This window comes from Protopterus annectens, chromosome 9.part0 (assembly GCF_019279795.1).
Source record: "Protopterus annectens isolate FY-2018-M chromosome 9.part0, PAN1.0, whole genome shotgun sequence".
Classification (NCBI taxonomy): domain Eukaryota; kingdom Metazoa; phylum Chordata; order Ceratodontiformes; family Protopteridae; genus Protopterus; species Protopterus annectens.
The window spans coordinates 826,770,427-826,791,463 of record NC_056743.1 but is presented as its reverse complement, the minus strand read 5'-3'; the positions used below and the strand labels follow the sequence as shown (position 1 = coordinate 826,791,463).

Below are 21,037 nucleotides of genomic sequence, written 5' to 3'. Positions count from 1 at the left end.
AAAGAAGAGACTCTTACAAGAAGAAATCCTGGTTCTATTTTATGACTGCAAAATGTGAGGAGTCTATAAACTCCAATGAAGTTTGAAAAAAAAAATGAAATCAAACTGGATTTTTACTCCTGCATGCATACTCCATGCAGGAGGCTTTGCCTCAAAGGGTCTTAATACAATCAGCTTTGAGGTCACAATGCCTTGGGGACAGGGGCAATTCACTTGCAGCATCACTCAGAATGGTGTTTTTTTTTTTTGCATTCAATGCATGTTGCACTAGAACACCGGAAGAAGTCAAATCTACACTGCTTGTAATTTGGATCCAACTACTATTCTAGACATTAGAGGACTTAAGAAAAGAAAGGAGCAATGTTCATTATCTCTCCTTTTCTCAGTGCATTTTTTTTAGCCTGCACAAAGCAAATGTTCCAGGCCAGGGAAAACAACAGAATGTGGAATGCAGAAGGGCCACCTGCAGTGGACAGCATGAACGTGGATGCATTCTCACGTGGACGACAATGAAGTCTCTTCACAGTGTAAGTAATGAAGAAGTGGCTCGGTAAGAAAAAGGAAAAAGTTCTACTTGTCAGCATTATGAAGCTGTACTGGAAAGATCCATTTTCCTACTACCTGCAGCTCTGCAATACAATGTTTTACCTGCATAATGGACTTCAGCTAGTAGGAGGAGGAAGTTGATCACCGGGGGCTGTCACAGCTATACAGATAGAACATCAGCTTTGGAAAATGTCATACGGTAAGAAAAAAACGTGCATGCTACCAGAAACCCTACCAGATGACACCCATTATCAAAACCTAATTAATATCAAAACATCTGGATTTAATGTCACACAGCTTCAAAAGTTGATACTCTTAAAACAGAATTTTTTTCCACTGAATCCCAAAAGAAAATAAATTAATCCAACTCAATTAGCAAAATGCGTCCAAATTGATATCTGCATGTACATCCCCCCAACAGACTTTAATTATTCACAGCATTCTCCTCACTGATAAACCATCATACTTAACCGCTACGTTTCCAAAATTATACATGACAATCTGTTATACCACAGATCATTTCCCTAATACTATCCCCATGCATACTTAAACACAAAATATGTACTTTTCAGATTACCTGTACTACTCGCACAAGAGTTTCAGGGTATTTTTCAAAGATGGCAAGGAAAGCTTCAACTGGTAATCTTAAAACAGTTGACATCTCTGCAGCTCGAAGTAAAACATTTTTGTACAGCTTCTGGTGACCCTGAAATAACAAAAAGGAATCTAAGTTTTTTAAGCCAAAACCAGTTTTTATTGATGTATGGCATCACTTTGCTGATCAAACAAACGTCAATACACATTTAAATAAAAAAAAAAAAAAAAAAAACTCAAACTATGTTTTCACTTCCAAAAGTCTTGACACTTGCCCATTATACATACTGATATTGTTATCTGTGCTTATGGTCCAACTATTAATCATTACTGCATTTTTTTCACATTGCTGAAATTCCTATTCCATAATTTTTAATCTCTATGAACTTTATAATTTATGCAATTAATTTATTCACAAATAACAAAACATACAACCCAGAAACCTTTGGTCTGAATTCTACACTGCTTTTTTGGATGTGTTATCTGCCTGTCTACTGACAGTACCCCAGCGTTATTCTTTATTTTTCCCCCTGAACAGGAATTCTTTTAGTCACTTTAAACTCTCCTAAAACAATCCTTATAAAAATAATAAAAAAAGATAAATGACCTGGAAACATCAGTTATTATTCAACAGCATTTTAAATATGGACTACAAATTGTCAGCAAAAATAATCAGTTCACATTTATTACAAAATTTAGAACTTTTTCCTGTTAAGCTGTCTTCTTAATTGACAAAAATGTTTACAACATTACACAAATCTTAAAAGCCACAAGGCCCAAGCTAATCCTAAATATTTTTCATTTAAATAGTATTTATTAAAACTTTCTGAACTACAACTGATTATTTATCTCTATGAAATACTTTTCAATATTATTTTAATTTTTAAAGCAATATTATTTATAGTACTTACATAGTTAATTCCTACATTAAACATTCCTGCAGTGTACAATTTATAACAGTACAATAAAAACTCTCTATGTGCCAAAGCAACAATATTAAACTGCACCAGTAGTAATGTTTATACACCCCACATTATTGGCAGCCCATCATATATTTTGATTTCGAACAAATTAATAATATTTGAAAGATAAAGAAGAGTCTGTTACTTCTTTAAAAATCACTTTAAGAAATGTTAACTTTATATATGAGAAAAATGTGTGCCCTTTCTTTATCTGTTTACTGTACACTGTAAAATGAATCCTAAAAATACTGCATTAAACTAAAATGGAGTCGGACATGTTTTATAATTAATTAAGAGTTTAAAACATTAAGCATAATTAAAATAAATTGATTTGAAGTAAAGTATTCTTATTCATAAGCTTTCCGGTGGTGCCTTGGTAAGATGTGTAATATCATAGTCATGACATCAGCTTTTACCTTTGGTTTTACACATTTGTAACCAGCACTCGCATCCAGCTAGAGACTGGACTCAAATGACCTTCAAATTTCCTCAAAATGTCTTATAGGTTCATAGGTTCATACTAGGCTATCTGCCCTAGGGCATTTATAAGCCTAGCCAGAGTGTGTTTGGCTTTTGCCACCCATTTTAAATTAATTTTGCTATGCCCTTTTTCGAGGTTAGTATACTGTGCCTCTGTCTAACAGTGACACAGAAGTGATACCCGGGGTAAACCTACGATCTCCCATCCACTCATCAAGATTCCTCTTGAAGAGAGTCAATGAGGGACTCTGCCTAACCTGGACTGGGATTTTATTTTAGAGTGAAGGGAGCCTCCGGGTTATGGATATGTCCCTCCAGCATGTCCTATTTATTTCAGTGCTGAGGTTCAAGTCTCTCGAGCGCGTAGCTCGATGGGATCTGGATTTTCTGAGGTGCAGCATGTCCATTAATTCCGGGTTGGACATGGCTTTATACGTCAGGCACAGATCGCCTCTGAGCAGGCGGTATGCCACTGAGTAGAGCTGGAGTTTCTTTAACCGGGCAGCATATGGCATCTATTTGAGCCCTTTGATCCTCTTGGTGAGGTACTTTTGGGGTCTTTCCAGTTGCTGCAGGTGTCTGGTAAGGTACATCCCAAAAGGGGCATTGTACTCAATTATGGGCCTGATGAGGGATGAGTAAAGATGAGTTAAGCTGCAAACTGCTGAAGAATACTGAATCATTTGTGAAGAAATTAGTACCATTAATACGTCAGTAAAATGCTAGTAGACTCAACAGCAGCTTTATGTTCGCATGTTTTATTAGGCTCCCAATATCTTAAAATACTTTAAAAACAGAGTAGATTTACAAGAAATTTTAAAATCACTTGCAGAGTACTACTTTCAGCATAAACGTTCATAAGATTTTTTAATAATTAGACAGTGAAGATTTTTATATGAAAATTTAAAACAAATTAAGATTAAATTCACTGTGTGTATTATAGTATTTTGTTTTTCTCAGAAGATACAATGTTATTCTAGACAACTTCATTTATATGTCTTTCTTCTTTGACAAACAGGTGTCACACACTCCCCCACCACCCCACTTCTGGCTGTGGCTAACAGGTTTTTTAGGCAGCCAGAACCCTCATGACTGCCATTATCTCTTTGACATTGATACGACTGCATACATACCTGACTTCTCAAGTGCCCTAAACCTTTTGCTCCCCTGAATGTGCCTTTCAGGCTAGGTCTTAATTAAGCACCTCTCCTGTGAGACAGGGTGCCCACCTTTATCCAAAACAGACTTCCTGATTGACCTTGATAGCTTCTAAAAACCACAAGAGCTCCTTCATTAAGTATGGAAGGATAGGTACTGGAGTCTTAAGGGAATGCTGATGTTGGCATCAGTGGGGTTTATTGGTACCACTGTAACTTCTTTATAATATGTCTGGCCAGGGAAATCCTTAGTATACATGAGGATATAAAGCCCAGTAGCCTCAGGAACTCCCTGAATAGTTTGTATACATGAAGCCCAGCAGCCACAGGAACTCTCTGAATGAAATGTTTCCTGTTCTGACATTTCCTGGAAATACATGGATAGGAGCACGACTTTTTCTTGGGGAGGATAAGCTTCCTAGTTGCTGGAGTTCAGATCCATTCTAAAAAGGTTAATATGCTGGAGGACAGGAGATATGACTGCTGAAGGTTTAGTGAGACCAGCACCTTGGAGAAGCAGTACATGGTAAAAAGTATGGGGGGGTTACCTGCATATGTCTTGAAAGGAAGATGCCTGAACAAGGCAATCATCTGGTTATGGGTAAGTGTGGACACCCTTTGTCCTGAAGTATGCACTCACTGAAGCCAGACATTCGATAGACAGTCTGAGCACAGTGGAGAAATGAAACAGCAAGGCAAAAAATTGGAAGTGAGAATCCTCTGCCTTGAAGCACAGAACTACCTGGATTACTGAACCTGGGGATGTGGTGATAGGCATGCTTTAAGTTTAAACTGATCATGAGAGCGTCAGAAAGAATCATGGACAAGAGTTGTTGCAGTATAAGCATCTTGAATTTTGGGAGAAACAGAAAACTTTTCAGTCATGAAAGATCTGGAAATTGTTCTCCAAGACCATTCATATTTGTGGAATAGAAGCTTACTTTTCATAATGGCTATATGGAGCCTTGTGCTAGTACATTTCTACACTTAAGCTTGTGCCGACTTCTACTGACCGTTTGATACAGGGTGAATGTCTGAAAATGTTGGTTTCTTTATAAACTGCATAGTATTGTTTGACTTTATTAGGTTTAATATCCACTTGTCTTTAGTAATCTGAAGCCAGCTAGTGCAGACAAAGGCCAACCTACTTCTAGTATTTATAGCTGGGGGGGGGTTTGATGAGGAACAAGAAAATTATCTGCCAAGTCAGAATTGCTCCTTGCTATAACCCTAGCCTGGACCCTACCAAGAGCTAGTATTGCATAAATCTGGCATTTCCTTCTGGAGGGCCTCATCTTTTCACCCTCTGCTTTTTGCTTCATTTGTTTAGAGAGAGATTCCTGGAATTTAATCACATGAAAGTGGTAGTTCAGGGCCCTCACAGCCAAGGCAGCTAAAGTATACATCTTATCAAAGCAGTTAAGAGTTCTGCTCTCCTTTATTGTTTGAGAGGGTTCCTGCCACAGCAGCCTTTAGAATCTAAAGACATCACTTCTGGATCTACAGCAAAGTTCTTGTATAGGTGCTTGTGGGACTCAAGTACTCTGTAGAAATAAACAGGTTTCCTGGGGACAGGAGTTTCGACATCTGACTGCAAAGATGTGTCAAAGACCACATCATTCAGTTTCTCAAGCTCTGCAGGAATAGTTAGGGGCTTGGACTTTCAAAATCCAAGAAAATGACCACTTAAAAAAACTACTTCATCCTGTGCGATCTGCCCCCAAATAAAGGCCCTAAGATTGGGAAGCTAAGGCCTAAGTGTCTTCAGACTCAGAGTTGGCATAAGATCCTGGTGAAAGCTGATCAACATATCCCAATTCTTCCTCAGATTCTGGGGAATCAGAAGTCTCCTGAATGGCTACTCTTTCTTCTAACAGGAGATTCCTGGGCCAGGCATCTTTTTAAGATAAAGCAAAACACACCAAACAGCCAGTACTTCTCCAGTATTCTCCTTTATTGTTCATGATCTGGTACCTCGGCAATTCGCCTTCAAGGATCACAACTCACTGCAACACAGCAGTGACATTATATATCATTAAATCTCAAACAATTAATCAATTAATCAATTAAACTCTTAAATTCAAAACAGGAGAAAATTTCTATAATTTTCTATAGTTTTAAAGTGATCACAACGAGACTGACACATTATGTGATTAAAACATAAATAAATAAACAATGAATAAATAATAATGAAAATGAATATATCTTACATAAATATACAAATACTTTATAAATATTGTAACAATGAATAAATGCACATTTCACTATAAATATGACATAAATATGCTATCTATTTTTAACATAATTAATATAATTACCCAGTATATAGTAATTAATTAAATACCCAATTCTTGATTTAAGCCATTGGGTTTAAGAGTATTGAATTTCAATATCATCCTCGTCTCCAATTCTAATAATTTACTAGATACATTATTTCCCCTGTAAATAAAAGGTTTGCCCAAAACACTAAATTTTAAACTATCAGGTCGACCATCGTGTACTTCTATGAAATGTTTAGCAACAGTACTAAATGGATTTGAATTCCTGATATCCTTCAAATGTTCCAAAATTCTTATTCTCACCATCCTCTTAGTTTGTCCTATATACCAAATATTGCTACAAGAGCAAGTCAATTTATACACAACACCTGTAGATTTACAATTAAAATAGTGCTTGGGGGTATGGTTTATTTGGTTAATGGACCTCACATTAATCACTCTATCACATATGCTGCAGGATCCACATTTGAAAGTCCCCACATTAACAGAATAACATCTCTCTTGAATTAACAGATTATTATTTAGTAGTTCCTTCAAATTTTTTCCTTTTTTATATGAAAAAATTATATTGCGTGGAAAAAGTTCACCTATGGATTCATCCTCACTAACCAAATACCAAAATTTTTTAATCAAACATACAAATTTTTTAGAAAAAGCTGTGTATTTGGTTACAAAAATTATTTTTTCTACATTTCTTTCCATTCTTATTGGGTGCTTAACATCTGCTCCCAACCATATGGAATTATTTTTCACTACACTATCCATACATTTTAATAAATGTTTTTTATCATACCATCTTTCCAACAATCTCAGATAAACTTTTTTTTAATTCATATTCTGCTTCATCATCTACACTAGTATGCTCACAAATTCTTTTAAATTCTCCATATGGTAATGCTTTTAACAAATGTGGAGGATGCATGCTAGTGGCATGCAAGAACATATTTACAGATGTACTTTTTCTAAAAGGTCTAAATTCAATAACATTTTCTCGTTCAAATAATGTTAAATCCAAAAAATTAATTTCATTTCTGTTAACCTCATAAGAAAAACGGAGATTATGTTCATTATTGTTCAATATCTCAAAAAAATCAAAAAATTCCAACAAATCTCCTTTACATATGAAAATTAAATCATCAATAAAACGTTTATACAAAACTACCCTTTGCTTGAAAAACTTTTGTGGGATAAATGAACTTTTTTTCAAATTAATCCATATAAATCACAGCATAAGAAGGTGCATAAGCTGCACCCATCGCAGTCCCCTTAACTTGTAAAAAGAACTCTTTATTAAACATGAAATAGTTATGGGTCAAACAAAATTCTAATAAATTGATCAAAAAACTGGTTCTGGGTCCTTCACCTAACATATTTAGTATCGACTCAAGCCCCCATTTGATGTTAATATTCGTATATAAAGACTTAACGTCAATGGTCACCCAATAGTAATCACTATTCCAACAAATTTTTGATATTTCATCAATAAGTTCTTGTGTGTTACAAATATGAGCACTAATCCTGTTAAGATGAACTTTTAACTGAAAATCCAAAAAGATGTTAACATTTTCCAAATAGGAGCCTACCCCAGATACTATAGGACTACCAGGGGGCTCCACTATATCCTTATGGGCCTTAGGCAATGCATAAAAAATGGGTGTAGTGGGTGCTTTAATAAACATTTTCTTAACATCAGCCTGTGAGAAGAACCCCAACCGTTCACCCCTTTCCAACAGAAATAACAACTCATCATTGTAAGATTTTAAGGGATCACTATCAAGCTTCTTATATTCTTCACAATTCAAAAGTAATATGTTAACCATCTTACAATAATCTGATTTGTCCATAATAACCCAATTACCCCCTTTATCAGCACATTTGAATATGTATTCATTTTTTAATTCCTTAAGATTTTTCAAAGCCAACCATTCTTCTCTATTTAAATTAAATTGCTTTTTTTCTTTACGAAATTCCATAAAGGACATCTCTATTTCCTTAAGAAGCACTTTCTGAAAAGTGGAAATGGCTGGTACAGAAATCAATGGTGTGAAATTACTATTAACATTCTTAAATGTCGGCATCATTAACTTGCCATAGCCAGTTAAATAATTAACATTCAAATTAACATTGGTATTAGTATGTATTTGTTCATCATCACATTCATCAGAACAAACATTAAATTCATCACATTCATAATTATAAATTGATAAGATCATTAAACTTTCATCAAATTCAATATCACAGGATGATTCACTGTGAATTTCATTATGAACTGAATCAGAAACATTTAAATTCACAAACTTTTCAAAATGCACCCTAAGTAAGTTTTTTGCTGTGTTTTGTTTTATCTTTTTAAGATAATACTGCATGGATCTCAAGACATCTATGAGATCATTTTAGAGGGGACAAGGGCAAAAGTTAAGTGGGATAAGTTGATTCTCTCCATAGAACAAGGTGGTTTAGGATTACCCGATTTGAAGGGATACTTTACAACTACACATTTATGGTTCTTATGCATAATACAGGCAGAAGGTCATAAATTAAAGTGAAAGGGGATGAAGATGAAACGGGTTGGGGCCAGTTTAGATGCATGTCCTTAGGAAGAATAACAACCACCATAAAGAATATATTCATAAAGCAAAAAATAATCTAAGAACTAAGTCAACACTAGAATACAGAAAGAAGAGTTTACCAAATGGAGTGACTGCCAAGTAAAGGTACAGAAAATACACAAGAAGAAGCTGGAATTTACTTGGGAAAATTAGCAAAGGAACCAAGGTATTGGGAGCAAATAACAAAGGAGGGAAAATTAATAGAGTGAGGTGAGGCCAATCAAAAGTTAGGAATGCAGGATACAGATTGACTTTCTTACTAGGGACCTATAACAGAATATAGGCAAAGTGCAAGGGATTGGGCAAAGATAAGTGAAAGACAAGCTACGGTACACTTTTTTTTAGATGAGTTGAGAACAAAAACAGCTATTATAAAGTGTTAATTACTGTGGTATATAAAATATTGTATGAGGGGGTATAATAATTAATCAAAGGAAATTAGGAAAGATTGGGAAGTGAGACTAGTAAGGGAATTTACCAAGGAACAAGAGAAAAACATAAGTACATCTCCTAAATATGCAACAAATCCCAGGAGGTTTAGAATTTTTTCTGGGAAGTGATTGCATAGATATTTGTATACCCCAAGCAGGCTTCAAAGAATTTTAATTATATAATTATAATTATATATACTATACCGCTAATTATATATACCAACTCCGAGATCGCACTACAGTGAGGAAAGGGCAAATTTTCCGATCCTCACTGTACCGCAATGACATTACATCGTAACATGTTACATTTACATTCAGTATTTATTCACTTCATTTTAAGTAATGTAAAAATAGACACCTTATAATATCTACAAGACAAACATCATGATGCCAGATGCTTACTAACGTGACTTGGCCAACTATAACAATTCGAGATTCCATCTTTCGCTCTTTAGTGGTTTTGCTGATTACTGCTTTTGAACTATATGTGTTGATCAACATTGATTCGACATTTTGCTCATTTGAGATACTAATATAGACCTGCCTTAACCACAATGCACCTCCCTCAATTATCTCAGATCTTGTTTGCTAGAAAAAAAAGTATGAGAGAATGGAATATGTAGAAATAAGCATGAGATATTATCCGGAGCTGTATGGCTAAAAAGTGGTGAATTTAGAACGAACACTAGCTCTTCCCGGAGACCTAGGGTAGGGGTTTGGTGGGGAGGGGTGTTGAGGAAGAATGGAAATGGTCAACACAGATGGAATGTTATGGTGAGTGCATAACTTCTTTATCTGATATTGTCAATTTCCATTCTATCCTCAACCTTTGGGACAGAGTCCAGGGCTACCTAAAATTCTGGGTGGACTCGAGGAAGAATATTCCTGTGCACCATTGAACCAAATGATGCCCTATGTCTTGAGATTAGGTCCGACTTGTAATGAGTCAAAAAGTGTGGGGAGAAGCCCAAGTAGCTGCTGTGCAAATGTCATTCATGGAAGCTCTGTACTGAAAAACTGAAGATGTAGTCATAGCTCTGGCTGAATGACCACATAATGGTTTGGTAAGGTCATGCTTAATTTATTATAAATAAACAAAATGCAGTCAGTCAACCATTCAGACAAGGTTATTTTGGTAACAGTCTTTCCTAGTTTAATGTCAGAGAAAGAAACAAATAACTGATCTGACTTCCTGAAACTTTCTGTTCTGTGTAGGTAAAAACAAAGTTGTCTGTGGATGTCTAATAAGTGGAGAATGCATTCACCTCTACTGGCGAAGTTAGGCAAGAAAACTGGCAAGTCACTAGATTGATTAATATTCATTTCAGAGTCTAGTTTGGAAGAAAGGAAGGACTGGTTTGTAACATGAACATGTCCTTGTGAAAAATCAAGTAAGGCGATTTGGAAGAAGGTCCTGAATCTCTGAAATTCTCCTGGGGAAAGTAATCACAACTAGAAAAACGGTTTTCCAAGAAATATAATTAAGATCACACTTTGCTGCAGTTTCAAAGGGAGGTTGAGTAAGTTGTTGCAGTACCAAATTGAGATCCTATGGAGGAGATGATCTCTGAAAGGGGGTCTTAAAAGAAGAGTACCTCTCAAAAACGTTTTGCATAGTCTATGTGAAGCAATAGGGGACTCTGTCAAAACCCATATGGAAATTTGAAATGGCTGCTAGCTGGACTTTGACTGTAGAGGAGCTGGCTCCTTCCTTGAAAAATCATAGTTAATAATTGAAGAATAGCATGTAAAGGAGCCGAAAAAGGATCTAAATCAGACTGATGGGCCCAGCAAGAAATTCTTTTCCACTTACTGGAGTACAGCTTTCAAGTAGATGGCTTTTGGGAAGATAAGAGGAGGTGCCAGTCTGGAGAAGAGAGTGAGGTTTTCTGGCTATGAATGGAACTGGAGAAGCCAGGCAGTCAGCCCAAGATTAGATAAGTTCGAATGGGCCACATCTGTCGGGTGAGACAGGAAGTCCAGAATTGGATCCCAAATCCATGCCCGATGAATCAACTGAGGCTAAAGGAAGGGGAACCAAATCTGTCAAGGCAAAATAGGGTGCAATGAGGATTACTTTGCTCTTCAATATTGCCGCTTTCTGCAGAAATTTCGTGATCTGAGGAATTGGAGGAAAGGCATGAAGGATACCAGGGGGCCAAAGGTGAATGAGAACATCCCTTGGTCACTCCCCCTGTGGGGGGGTAAGGGAAAAGTAGTTGCTGCATTTGTTGTTCGGGGGGGGGCAAAGAGGTCTCAACAAGGTCAGCCCCAACGACAGAAAATCATGTCTGGCACTTTCATGTTGAGGTACCACTTGTGAGACAGAATAATGTGTCTGTACTATGTTCTTTGTGTTTCACTGTTGCAGTCATCACATTTGGGTTGATTCCCAAAGCTGAGGATGGGTGGAGGCAGTCAAGAAGCATTACGGCCCTGTAAGACTGCTGTAGCAAATCCAGCTCTGGATTTAGAAAATATAGGTAAGTGGTAATGCTTGGTGAAGGTGTGTACAGAACTCCAGGTTGCAGCTTCCAGGATGTCCCTGACAGGGACTCCACTGAGAAATGCTTAAGAGGTTGATGTAGCCCTAGTGGAATGTGTTCTGAGCCCCTGTGGGGCAGGTTTCCCATAATGTTTGCAGCAGAAATGGATGCAGTGTGCTATCCATGTAGAAATGGTTTGCCCTCTGCCCCTGCAACTCTTCCTGCTGAAGTGATGGCTAGAAGTAAAGCTGTTTTCCAGGAGAGGAATTTTAACTCTGCTGAAGCAGCAGGTTCAAGGGGAGGAAGTGTGAGTTTTTCCAATACAAAGTCTATGTCCCAGGCTGGAGTGTGAGCTCTCCTGGGGGGGGGGGGGTCTTAAAATTTTCGGCTCCTCTCAAGAACTGTTTGACCAAAGGATAAGAGAAGAGGGGTGGCTCATTATTATAATGAGCTGAGATGGCAGAGGCAGAAATCTTAATTAAAGAGAAGGATAGACCTTTGTGGAACATTTCTGTTAAATAATCTAGTATATGAGGTAAGCTGGGCACATTTGTGTCCATTCCTTGAGACTGGCTCCAAGAACAGTATCTTTTCCACTTTTCTGAATAGGATTTTCTAGTAGTAGGCCTTTCTTCATCCAGCACCTGTTTACTGAGGGTTCAGTGGATGAACCAGGCTGCTAGGTTCAGGATTTGTAACTGAGGATGCAAAATCTGGCCCTTCTGCTGGGACAGCATGGAGGGGGTCTGAGGCAGGTGCCAAGGTGGCAGTACTGTCAGACTGCGCAAAGGTGGGTACCGGTGCTGGCATGGCCAGCCTAGTGCAATTAGGACTGTCCTTGGCTTGTCCTGTTTGATCTTTAGTAGAACCTTCGGGGGGGGCAGAGGGGGAAAGGCACAGATAGAGAGGTGTTCCCATGTAAAGGACTGAGCATCCACTTTCCATGCTTGGCTGTGGGGAGTTCTGGTGCAATATTTGCTCAACTGAAAGTTATGAGGGGAAGTGAAGAGGTCCCCCTCTGATGCCCCCCATCTGTGGATAAGCAGCTTGAATGATTTGGGTTCCTGGTTCCACTCGTGCGGGTCCTTTAGATTTCTGCTTAAGTCGTCTGCCAGTGAATTTAGTTTGCCTGGCAGAAATTGAGCTTGCAGGTGCACTTGGTTGCTCAAGGCTGTGTCCCACAGAGCCATGGCTAACCTGCAGAGGGGATAGGAAAGGGATCCCCCCACTTGTTTACGTATCACATAACTGTGGTGTTGTATGTCTTTATTAATAGTTGCCCTAGAAGAATAAGGCATTTGGAGGCTGTCAGAGCATTCTGTACTGCCAACATTTCTTTTTGATTGATGTGCAGATGCATTTGCTTTGGGCTCCATTTGCCTTGAACACCTTGTCCTGCCATGTGAGCCCCCCCATGCATAGTCTGATGGGTTAGGGTTTGGGCAGCAGGGGGTAGACTGAAAGGGAGTCATTTGTTGTGGTAGCAGGCCTCTGCCCACCAAAGAAACTTTGCCCTTAGGCAAGGAATGCTAGGAATCAGTGTTTCCAGGTCCTGAGAAAGTTGACACCAGAGACTTTTTAAGTACCATTGAAGGTTCCTCATATGCAGTCTTGCATATCGAATCAGTAGAATGCAAGAGGCCATGAACCCTAGGGTTTGCAGTATTTTTCTTGCAGATAGCTGAGTTTTGGTGGCCAGTAGATTGAAGTGGTTTGTCAAATACGTTTGTTTTTCTGGAGTGAGGAATGCCATCCAGGAAGTTGTGTACAAGCTTGCTCCCAGGAATACACTCTGTTGGCTGTATACCTGATGTGACTTCTTTTTGTAGATGGTGTACCCCAGTGAGGTTAGAAGTCTCTTTACAAATGTCAAGTGTTGGAGTAGTAATTCCTGACTGTCCGCCTGGATCAGGCAATCGTGCAAGTATGTGTACATTTGAATTTTTCTCTGCCTGCAATATGCAATGGCTGGAGCTAGAAATTTTGTGAATAACCTGGGTGCAGTTAGAGAACTGATAATGCATAGAGCCTGCTCTGAAACATAGGTATTTCCTGCAAGATTCCCTTATGGGGATGTGCAGATAAGCTTCTTTTAAGTCTAGGGTGACTAGTCAGGAGTCCTTGGCTAGCATAGGAAGCAGGTGTTGGAGAGTAAGCATCTTGAACCTTGGAACCATCAGGAAGGGGTTGAGACTAGACAGATCCAAGATAGGGCACCAAGAGTTTTCTTTCCTGGGTACCCAAAACAGTCTGCAGTAAAAACCTTGTCCCCTATGTTCTGCTGGGACAGGTCAAATAGCCTTGAAACTGAGAAGAGAAAGTATTTGCTTTTGGACCTCTGCCCACTGGCTTGGGGGAGGTCTGGCCATCCACTAGGGCTTGGCAGTGAGTGGAAGTAGAATCTGTATCCCTGGGATACAATGTTCAAGACCCATCTGTTCTGGGTGATGTTCCCCCAGTTTTGTGGATGTAGGACAAGTTTTCCTCCTAAGGGTGCAAGTACTTGGGCAAGCCTTGGAAGAATTAAGGATAAGTCATTGTGAGATTTTACCATAAGATGTTGGCTAACTACTCTCTGTTTTACAAGTGGGAGCACTTCATTGCTTAGATCTGTGCATACCCTGAGATTGTAATCCTGGTGGTATGCTGCCCCCAGGTAAGGACTTAGAAGGTCTGGGAGGGACTGGAAAGGACCATTTTTTAGAAGGCCAATGCCTGCTGAATCTAGGTGGCTGTACCTGTAGGAAATACCTAACAGTTTGCACAAATTTAGCTTTTTCCTCCATATTTTTGAGGACTTCTTCTGCTTTATTGCCAAACAGGCATTCTTGATTTAGTGGTGCATCTAGCAATTTTGCTTTGACATACTCTGGCAAGATATGTTCCTTAAGCCAACCATGTCTTCTAAGAACAGGCCCAGTGACAGCAGCCCTGCAAGATGCTTCTAAGGCATCAAACCCGCATTGCAAAGTATGTTTTCCAACTTGGTTAGCAGAATGCATTAACTCTTGTAAATCTTTATGTTCTGCACAATCAGGAATCAACATAATTTTCTATTTAATTAGCTCCATAATATGTTGCTGATACTTTAACATATGAAACTGGCAATTTAAAGCCCTGATGGCCAGAGAAGCAGAGGTGTATATCTTCTTACCCCATCTGTCTAAAGCCCTAGAGTCCCTGTCCGGAGGGGTAGGGCTTTTGACTATTCTAGCCTTAATGCCTTTAGGTCCCTGGGAAATGGTCTCTGGATCCGCAGTAGGATTCTTAAAGAGAAACTTGTGTCAGGTACTCTGTAGAACCTGTCAGATTTCCTGGCCGCTGGAGGCAAGGTATCAGGGGCAAGGCTGGATTCCAAGAAGACATCATCTACAATCTCCAGAACAGAGTGTATAGCTAGAGGCCTGTGCTGAGGCAAGTCTAAAAATTCTCTGCGTCTCTTTTTAGACTGTGGGTAGTCCTGGCATTCCCAGTGTAAATGCTCTCTTAAGGTATGTAAGGTTTCACCAAAAGAAAAGTCCTCTGGAAAGGAGACATAGGGGATGGAATCCTCTACATATGAATCCTCATAGGTAAATAATGGTAAGTCCTGGTAATCAAAGGGATCAGAGTCATCAGGCTCACGGTCTGTAGACTCAGATGGAAAATCAATCCATTGTCTTATACAGGGGGAAGGCTGGCTTCCCCTAATTAAAGTTATATGGTCTTCAGCCATTCTAAGAATTTGTTTCTGTGGCATGGGAGCTAGAGCATGCAGTTTGGTCATCAGTTTTCTAGTTGAAGTGTGAACTCTGGGCCTGAGAAAGTCAGTAGTTTTAGTCAAAAACAAAGATGTCGGTGTAATACGAACATCAGAAGGTTGGAATACACCCTCAGAAGCTGGTGCCTGCACAGCAGCTTCGGAGCCATCCAAGGTAGAGACATCCGCAGGTTCCATAAGCAAAGAAGCAATTCACAACATGCCAGACACCGAAAGGGTCTCAGTAGAGGCCTACAAATCTGTAGAAGTGGGTATTAGAGGCTGCAAAGGCACCTCACAGAGTACCAGCCTATGCAGTCTGTCTCTGTCTTTATCCTTACATTTTTTCAGAAGATCAGTAGCCAGATGGCTTATCGAAGCCATTTCAGAAAACGGAGAACGACAGCGAAAGAATTTAGCGACAAAAATAGCCCAACGATGAATAGTTCAGGGTTTGAACGAGGCACAGAACCAACAGCAAGGAACATCGTGGTCTGGGCCTAAACAGATGACGCAGTAAGAATGAAAATCTCTGTGAGGTACTTGCTTTCCACAGGCAAGACAATTATTAACTTTTCTGACATTGGTTAGAGCAAGAAAAAAAGGATCCCCAATGGGATACTTATCTTTTAGAAAACTTCAGGTCTGAAACTTGAAAACGAAAATTTCAGGAGGCAGCCAACCAGCACTTGTGAACTGCTTCGGCTTCGGACACTGCACAGCAAGAAAGACTGATGTAATGGCGTCGGCTACATGTTTTATACCCATGATGTCCTGACGTCATGGAAGAAACTATAGCATCCGATGCAGAAATCCCAAGACTCTGGTATTCAGGCCGACTGAGGGCTACCTGCAGGCAGATAACCCAAATGTGATGACTACAACAGTGAAACATGAAGAACATCTTGTCTGCTAACACACTGGCTGTCCCGGGAATGTGCACTGCAACTAGAAAGCAGTTGGATGAGATCGCCCACTGCCGCACTCTTAGTGCTTCTTGACACAAGGGGTAAGATCTGGTTCCTCCCTGTTTGTTCATGTCCTAGACTACTGACCGGTTGTCCTTTTAGCTTGCAATCATTGCTTGGGGGGGGGGTTTCTTCCTGAAAGGCTTGCGCTCTCATCTCTAGGACACTGATATTCAAATTGGGTTCCACAGGGGACCAAGTGCCTTGAACCGTCTTTCCCAGGTAATACCCCCCACCCTAGCTGGGAAGAGTCAGTGGTCACTATGGCCTTGGTTTGGGGAAAACTGAAAGGACGGCCTTGTAGAACCTGGTCTGACTGAATCCACTACTTGAGATCTCTCTTACAACTCTGGGTGATGTAAATTCTGATTGATATGGGATGATGAAGAATTGACCACTGAGTGGCTAGTACCCGAACTAGAGTCATTGCCACTGACATAGATCCTAGTACTTGAAGGACCAAGCGGGCAGAAATCTCTGTACTGCAGATTATTTTCTTTACTTATGATCTTAAGGTCTGAACTCTGGAATGGGGCACTGAAGCAGTCATTGACTTTGTGCTGAAATGTGCTCCTATATCGTCCAAGTTTGAGTTGGGTCTAAGACAGACTTTTCATAATTTACAGCGATTCCTAGACCAGAACATGTGTAGAGAACGTGATCTCTTAGTTGTATCACTTGATGCCTGGTTGGGGCAGTAATGAGCCAGTCGAGATACAGAAACATGAAGAATCCTTGCAGTCTCCAGTGAGCTGCTACTACTGCCATGCATTTGGTGAACACCCTGGGGGATGTGGTGAGACCACAGGGTAATACTCCAAATTGGTAATGACTGGCTCCCAGCTGGAAACATAGGTATTTTCTGGAGTGCCTGTTCATTTTTATGTGATAGTAAGCATCCTGAAGGTGTATTAAGCACATCCAATCATCTCTTCCTAAGAATGGGAGTATGGACTGAACCGTGACTATCAGAAACTTTGTTCTACATACTGATTTGTTTAAGTTCGTGAGATCCAATACTGGTCTCCAGTCCCATTTTCTTTGGCACTAAAAAGAATCTTGAGTAAGTTCCGGATTCTATTTGGTCTGGTGGGACTTCTTGGATGACTCTTTTGTTTAGCAGCTTTTGAATTTGATTAGTGCTCCTTGTTCCCTGTGACTGGGTGGAACAGCAGGGAATCATTTTCATATTGGAGGAGATTGGGAAAATGGTATTATAGCCTCTGGATATAATCCTCTGCACCCAGGTATCTGTTAATTCTAGCCAGGCTCTCTGGTGCAGGGGCAATTGATCCCAATTGCCACTAGAGGCGGACAATTGGGCCTCCGTTCAGGAGTGCTGGAAGGGCCTAATAGAGAAGAAATCTCTTGACCCTCTGTTTTCTGGGCCTCCTCTGCCATGAGGGAGCATCTAGCGTTGGAGGTCCCCCCTCTACCCCTAGGGGAAAACTCCACCACGTGTGTCCTGGAAAGGTCCATGAGACTTTCTGAACCACATTTTCCCAGTACTGCATTGATTCCTGCAAATTTGTTTAAGATAGTGGGTTAGGTAAAACAGAGGAAGAGGGCAGAAGCAAAACAATACAACACAACTTTAAGTTGCTAGAGAGCACAAGGAAGAACCACATTTTAAGCTGGAAGTGGCAAAGGTAATTGAGGTAGGTGAATTGTAGGTAAGGCAGTTGCTCGAGAGCTTTTCTGATTGCCACGAGCTTTCAGATGGCCAAGCTGGATCTGACGATCAGATCCAAACCCAAAGGTTGAGGACAGAATGAAAATTGCCAACATCAAATCATAAGTTCTGTGACTGTAATAGTTTGGCAATATTTTAAAATATTCCTACACAGTGTTTTGGAAGAAATGTTGTGGGAGAAAAATCAGGAAAGGATTCTTTTGAGCTTGGAAATTCACTCTAAATTGCCTAGACACAGTAAGACCTAAAGTTTAACGTGAATGGTTGACTAAAAAGCAATTACTTGACAACGGAAATCAAAATCTAAACTATCTGTAATTAATGTACTGAATATTGCAAAGAAGATAAAACAAGTAGAGGAGGGATCTTTAGAAAAAGTACATAGCAAATTAAAAATTAATAAATGGAATATGTGGGAAAAATACATGCAGAACAACGTTAAAGTGGATGACAGAGGTTAAAGGGAAGGAAGAAATTGAAGAAATAATGTAATGTCAGAGTGAATAATTGATAAATGAAATGTGTATACTCCATGAAAAAAAATTTACTATGTTTTTTTTCTTTTATATTAATCTGTGTGTACCTGGGCCACTGTTTTAGATGTCGTAAAATAAATATGTTTATAATTAAAAAAAAAATACACTGGACCCTCAGTCATCTTCAACAAGTTCTATGGGTTAGGCTCATGCAGCTGTAGCTGGGAAAAACCCTCAGACTTCTTCCTCTTCGGTAGTTTTAGTCTATGTTTGGGGGTTGAGACAAACAAAGCAACCTCAGATCATGGGCAGGCAGCATCGACCTGGATCTGTTCCCAGGCACCTACCCACGGACAAAAAGCCATGGATGTTGCCTTCTACCTCAGTTACCAGAATCCTGGCATCCTGCACAGCAGCTCAGGATCCTAATGATAGCACAAGTTGCTTGATTCAAGCAAATGTCAGTCCTGAGATAGACCACCCTACGGAGCAAGACTGAAGCTTTCTTAGAGGTGCATGTTGTCGGAAGGGGATGCAAAAGTGCTTCACCTGCTTTAAAAATCTCAAGCCTTAAAGGGCTGTTGAACACCAAAATAGTGTCATTGGTTCCCTTGGCTCTATTTTCATTTAGACACTTCTTTTTATGTGAGCTCATTGATGAGACCGGCATATGTCATAGCATACCTAAGCCAAGAACGTGATCTGTTTTGTTCAAGATACCTTTCTAATGACTCAACCCTACTTTTACTATCTATGAGTTGAAAAACATGCACTGGGAACAGTTGGGAATGTCATGCTCTAGACCCAGGTAAAACAAAGACTGTGAGAGGAAATTCTTACAGGGAATCTGTTTTTCACACTCCAACCAATTGTTACCTTTTTTCTGGCACCTACATTACGTAAATAGTTTAGTAAAAATTAGAGGAGATCCTCAACAGAATGCTTATCTAAATTCTTCCAAGTTTGGGACCAACCAACATACTGAAATGAGTACTATCATCAGACCTCAAATGGTAAGAAAAAACTGAATAGTGCTAGATGACAACTCCTTATACTGACGTCCTGACATCAGAGGGGAAGGCATTCTCAGACATTAGGGAGAAGGTGAAATTCTCTGGTATTAGGGCCAGCCTTGCCCTTTTCTGCAAATCAGGAATTCCCAAGAATTATTACTGCAGCAGAAAACTACAAAGAACATTCTCCAGTCATGTTAAACAATAAATACTGTGACATAAAATATTAATATTTTAATATCCAAGACTTCAAATTATATTTAAAATTTACTATTTCATTGAGCCCTGAAATTTTTTTAGCATTTAATAATGTTTGCAAATAACATTCTCAACAGTCTAACTTGTATTCAATATCATCACTCCTAATACCAATCTGAACTTTTTCTAGCATATAAAAATATATTTCTTAAAAGATCCCCAATTGTCTACATGCTCTGTTAATGCATTATTCTTGTTATCTTAACTGCATTTAAATGTTAGTATTTATTCATACCAAATTTACAATTTAATTTGATCTGTACAGAACACTTAAGTATCAGGTAGTCAGAAACACCCGTGTAATATCCCCCTGGGTCATAAGTTCTATTAGTATCAATGTTGATGTACCAGGGGTTACTTGCAATAAAGCTGCAGTGTGCACACATTTTTTTTATTTATATGAGCTTATATTCCTATTTAAATTAAAACATACAGAAACCTTGATATGTGCCCCACTATGACACATTATTATTCAAGTTATAATCACTACTCCATAAAAAAATAGGTCCAGTGATGATCACTTGCTCCACTTCCTTAAAACGTTGTCAATTCTTTTTAGTACTGTCCACAACGGCACCACAATTCATAATATAACTTAGAAAACATTGCTTTAGGAACATATACGGGCAATTGTTGGTCTTTTCCTTGGGGAAAAATGTCAGAGGTGTACAAAAATGCAGCTGCTCTGGGCTATACAATCTAAAACTACAAAAAAAAAAAAGATTAAAAAACTTTGTCATTTAGGAAACACAAGTGCTACCTAAATGAAATTTCGAGTGTCTGCTCTTTTACAGGGAAAAAGAAGAACAAAAGACAAGACGTTACAGGTTATTAAAGAATAAACAATAACTGTAGTACAAAAGTAAATGTCTGGTAGCTGACGTACATGCTTGTACACTATTTATATATACACTGGACAACACTGACTACCAGATGATGAACACATGAAAAGAAATGTACACTACACAGAGATGGGATTGGGTGATATTGCACATCAGGAAGCGATTGCAATTGTACTTGAATGAGAATATGTTAATTTTAGTATGCAACAAATAAACAGAATTACTGTAAGAAAAAAGGAAAACATGAGAGCATAATCTATTATAATTTTGATACATTCATCTTGCTGTGGACACAGATGACAGCTCTATTATTTTTCTTTCTTTTTTTTCAAAGCTTTCATGTACTAAGCTCTCATGGTGTTATCTTGCCAGATGTGCTAACTGCTAAAATGCCAGTGTTAAGGAAATTTAAAAAACAAACAAAGTGAGTTTGGCAAACTGCAGGATCATTTTGTGATAGCAGTCTCACTTTAATTATAAGATGGTAAATTACATATTAACTGA

At 39.0% G+C, this 21,037-nt stretch overlaps 1 protein-coding gene across 1 annotated transcript in view; it reads right to left on the bottom strand.

Annotated features, from left to right (window-relative positions):
* PNPLA6 (patatin like phospholipase domain containing 6) overlaps nucleotides 1-21,037 on the bottom strand; it is a 1,368,928-nt gene that overhangs the window by 922,722 nt on the left and 425,169 nt on the right. Inside the window, exon 10 of the mRNA XM_044083495.1 lies at nucleotides 1,124-1,252. Within this exon, the coding sequence (XP_043939430.1) occupies nucleotides 1,124-1,252 (129 nt within the window). The remainder of the gene's footprint in view (nucleotides 1-1,123; nucleotides 1,253-21,037) is intronic.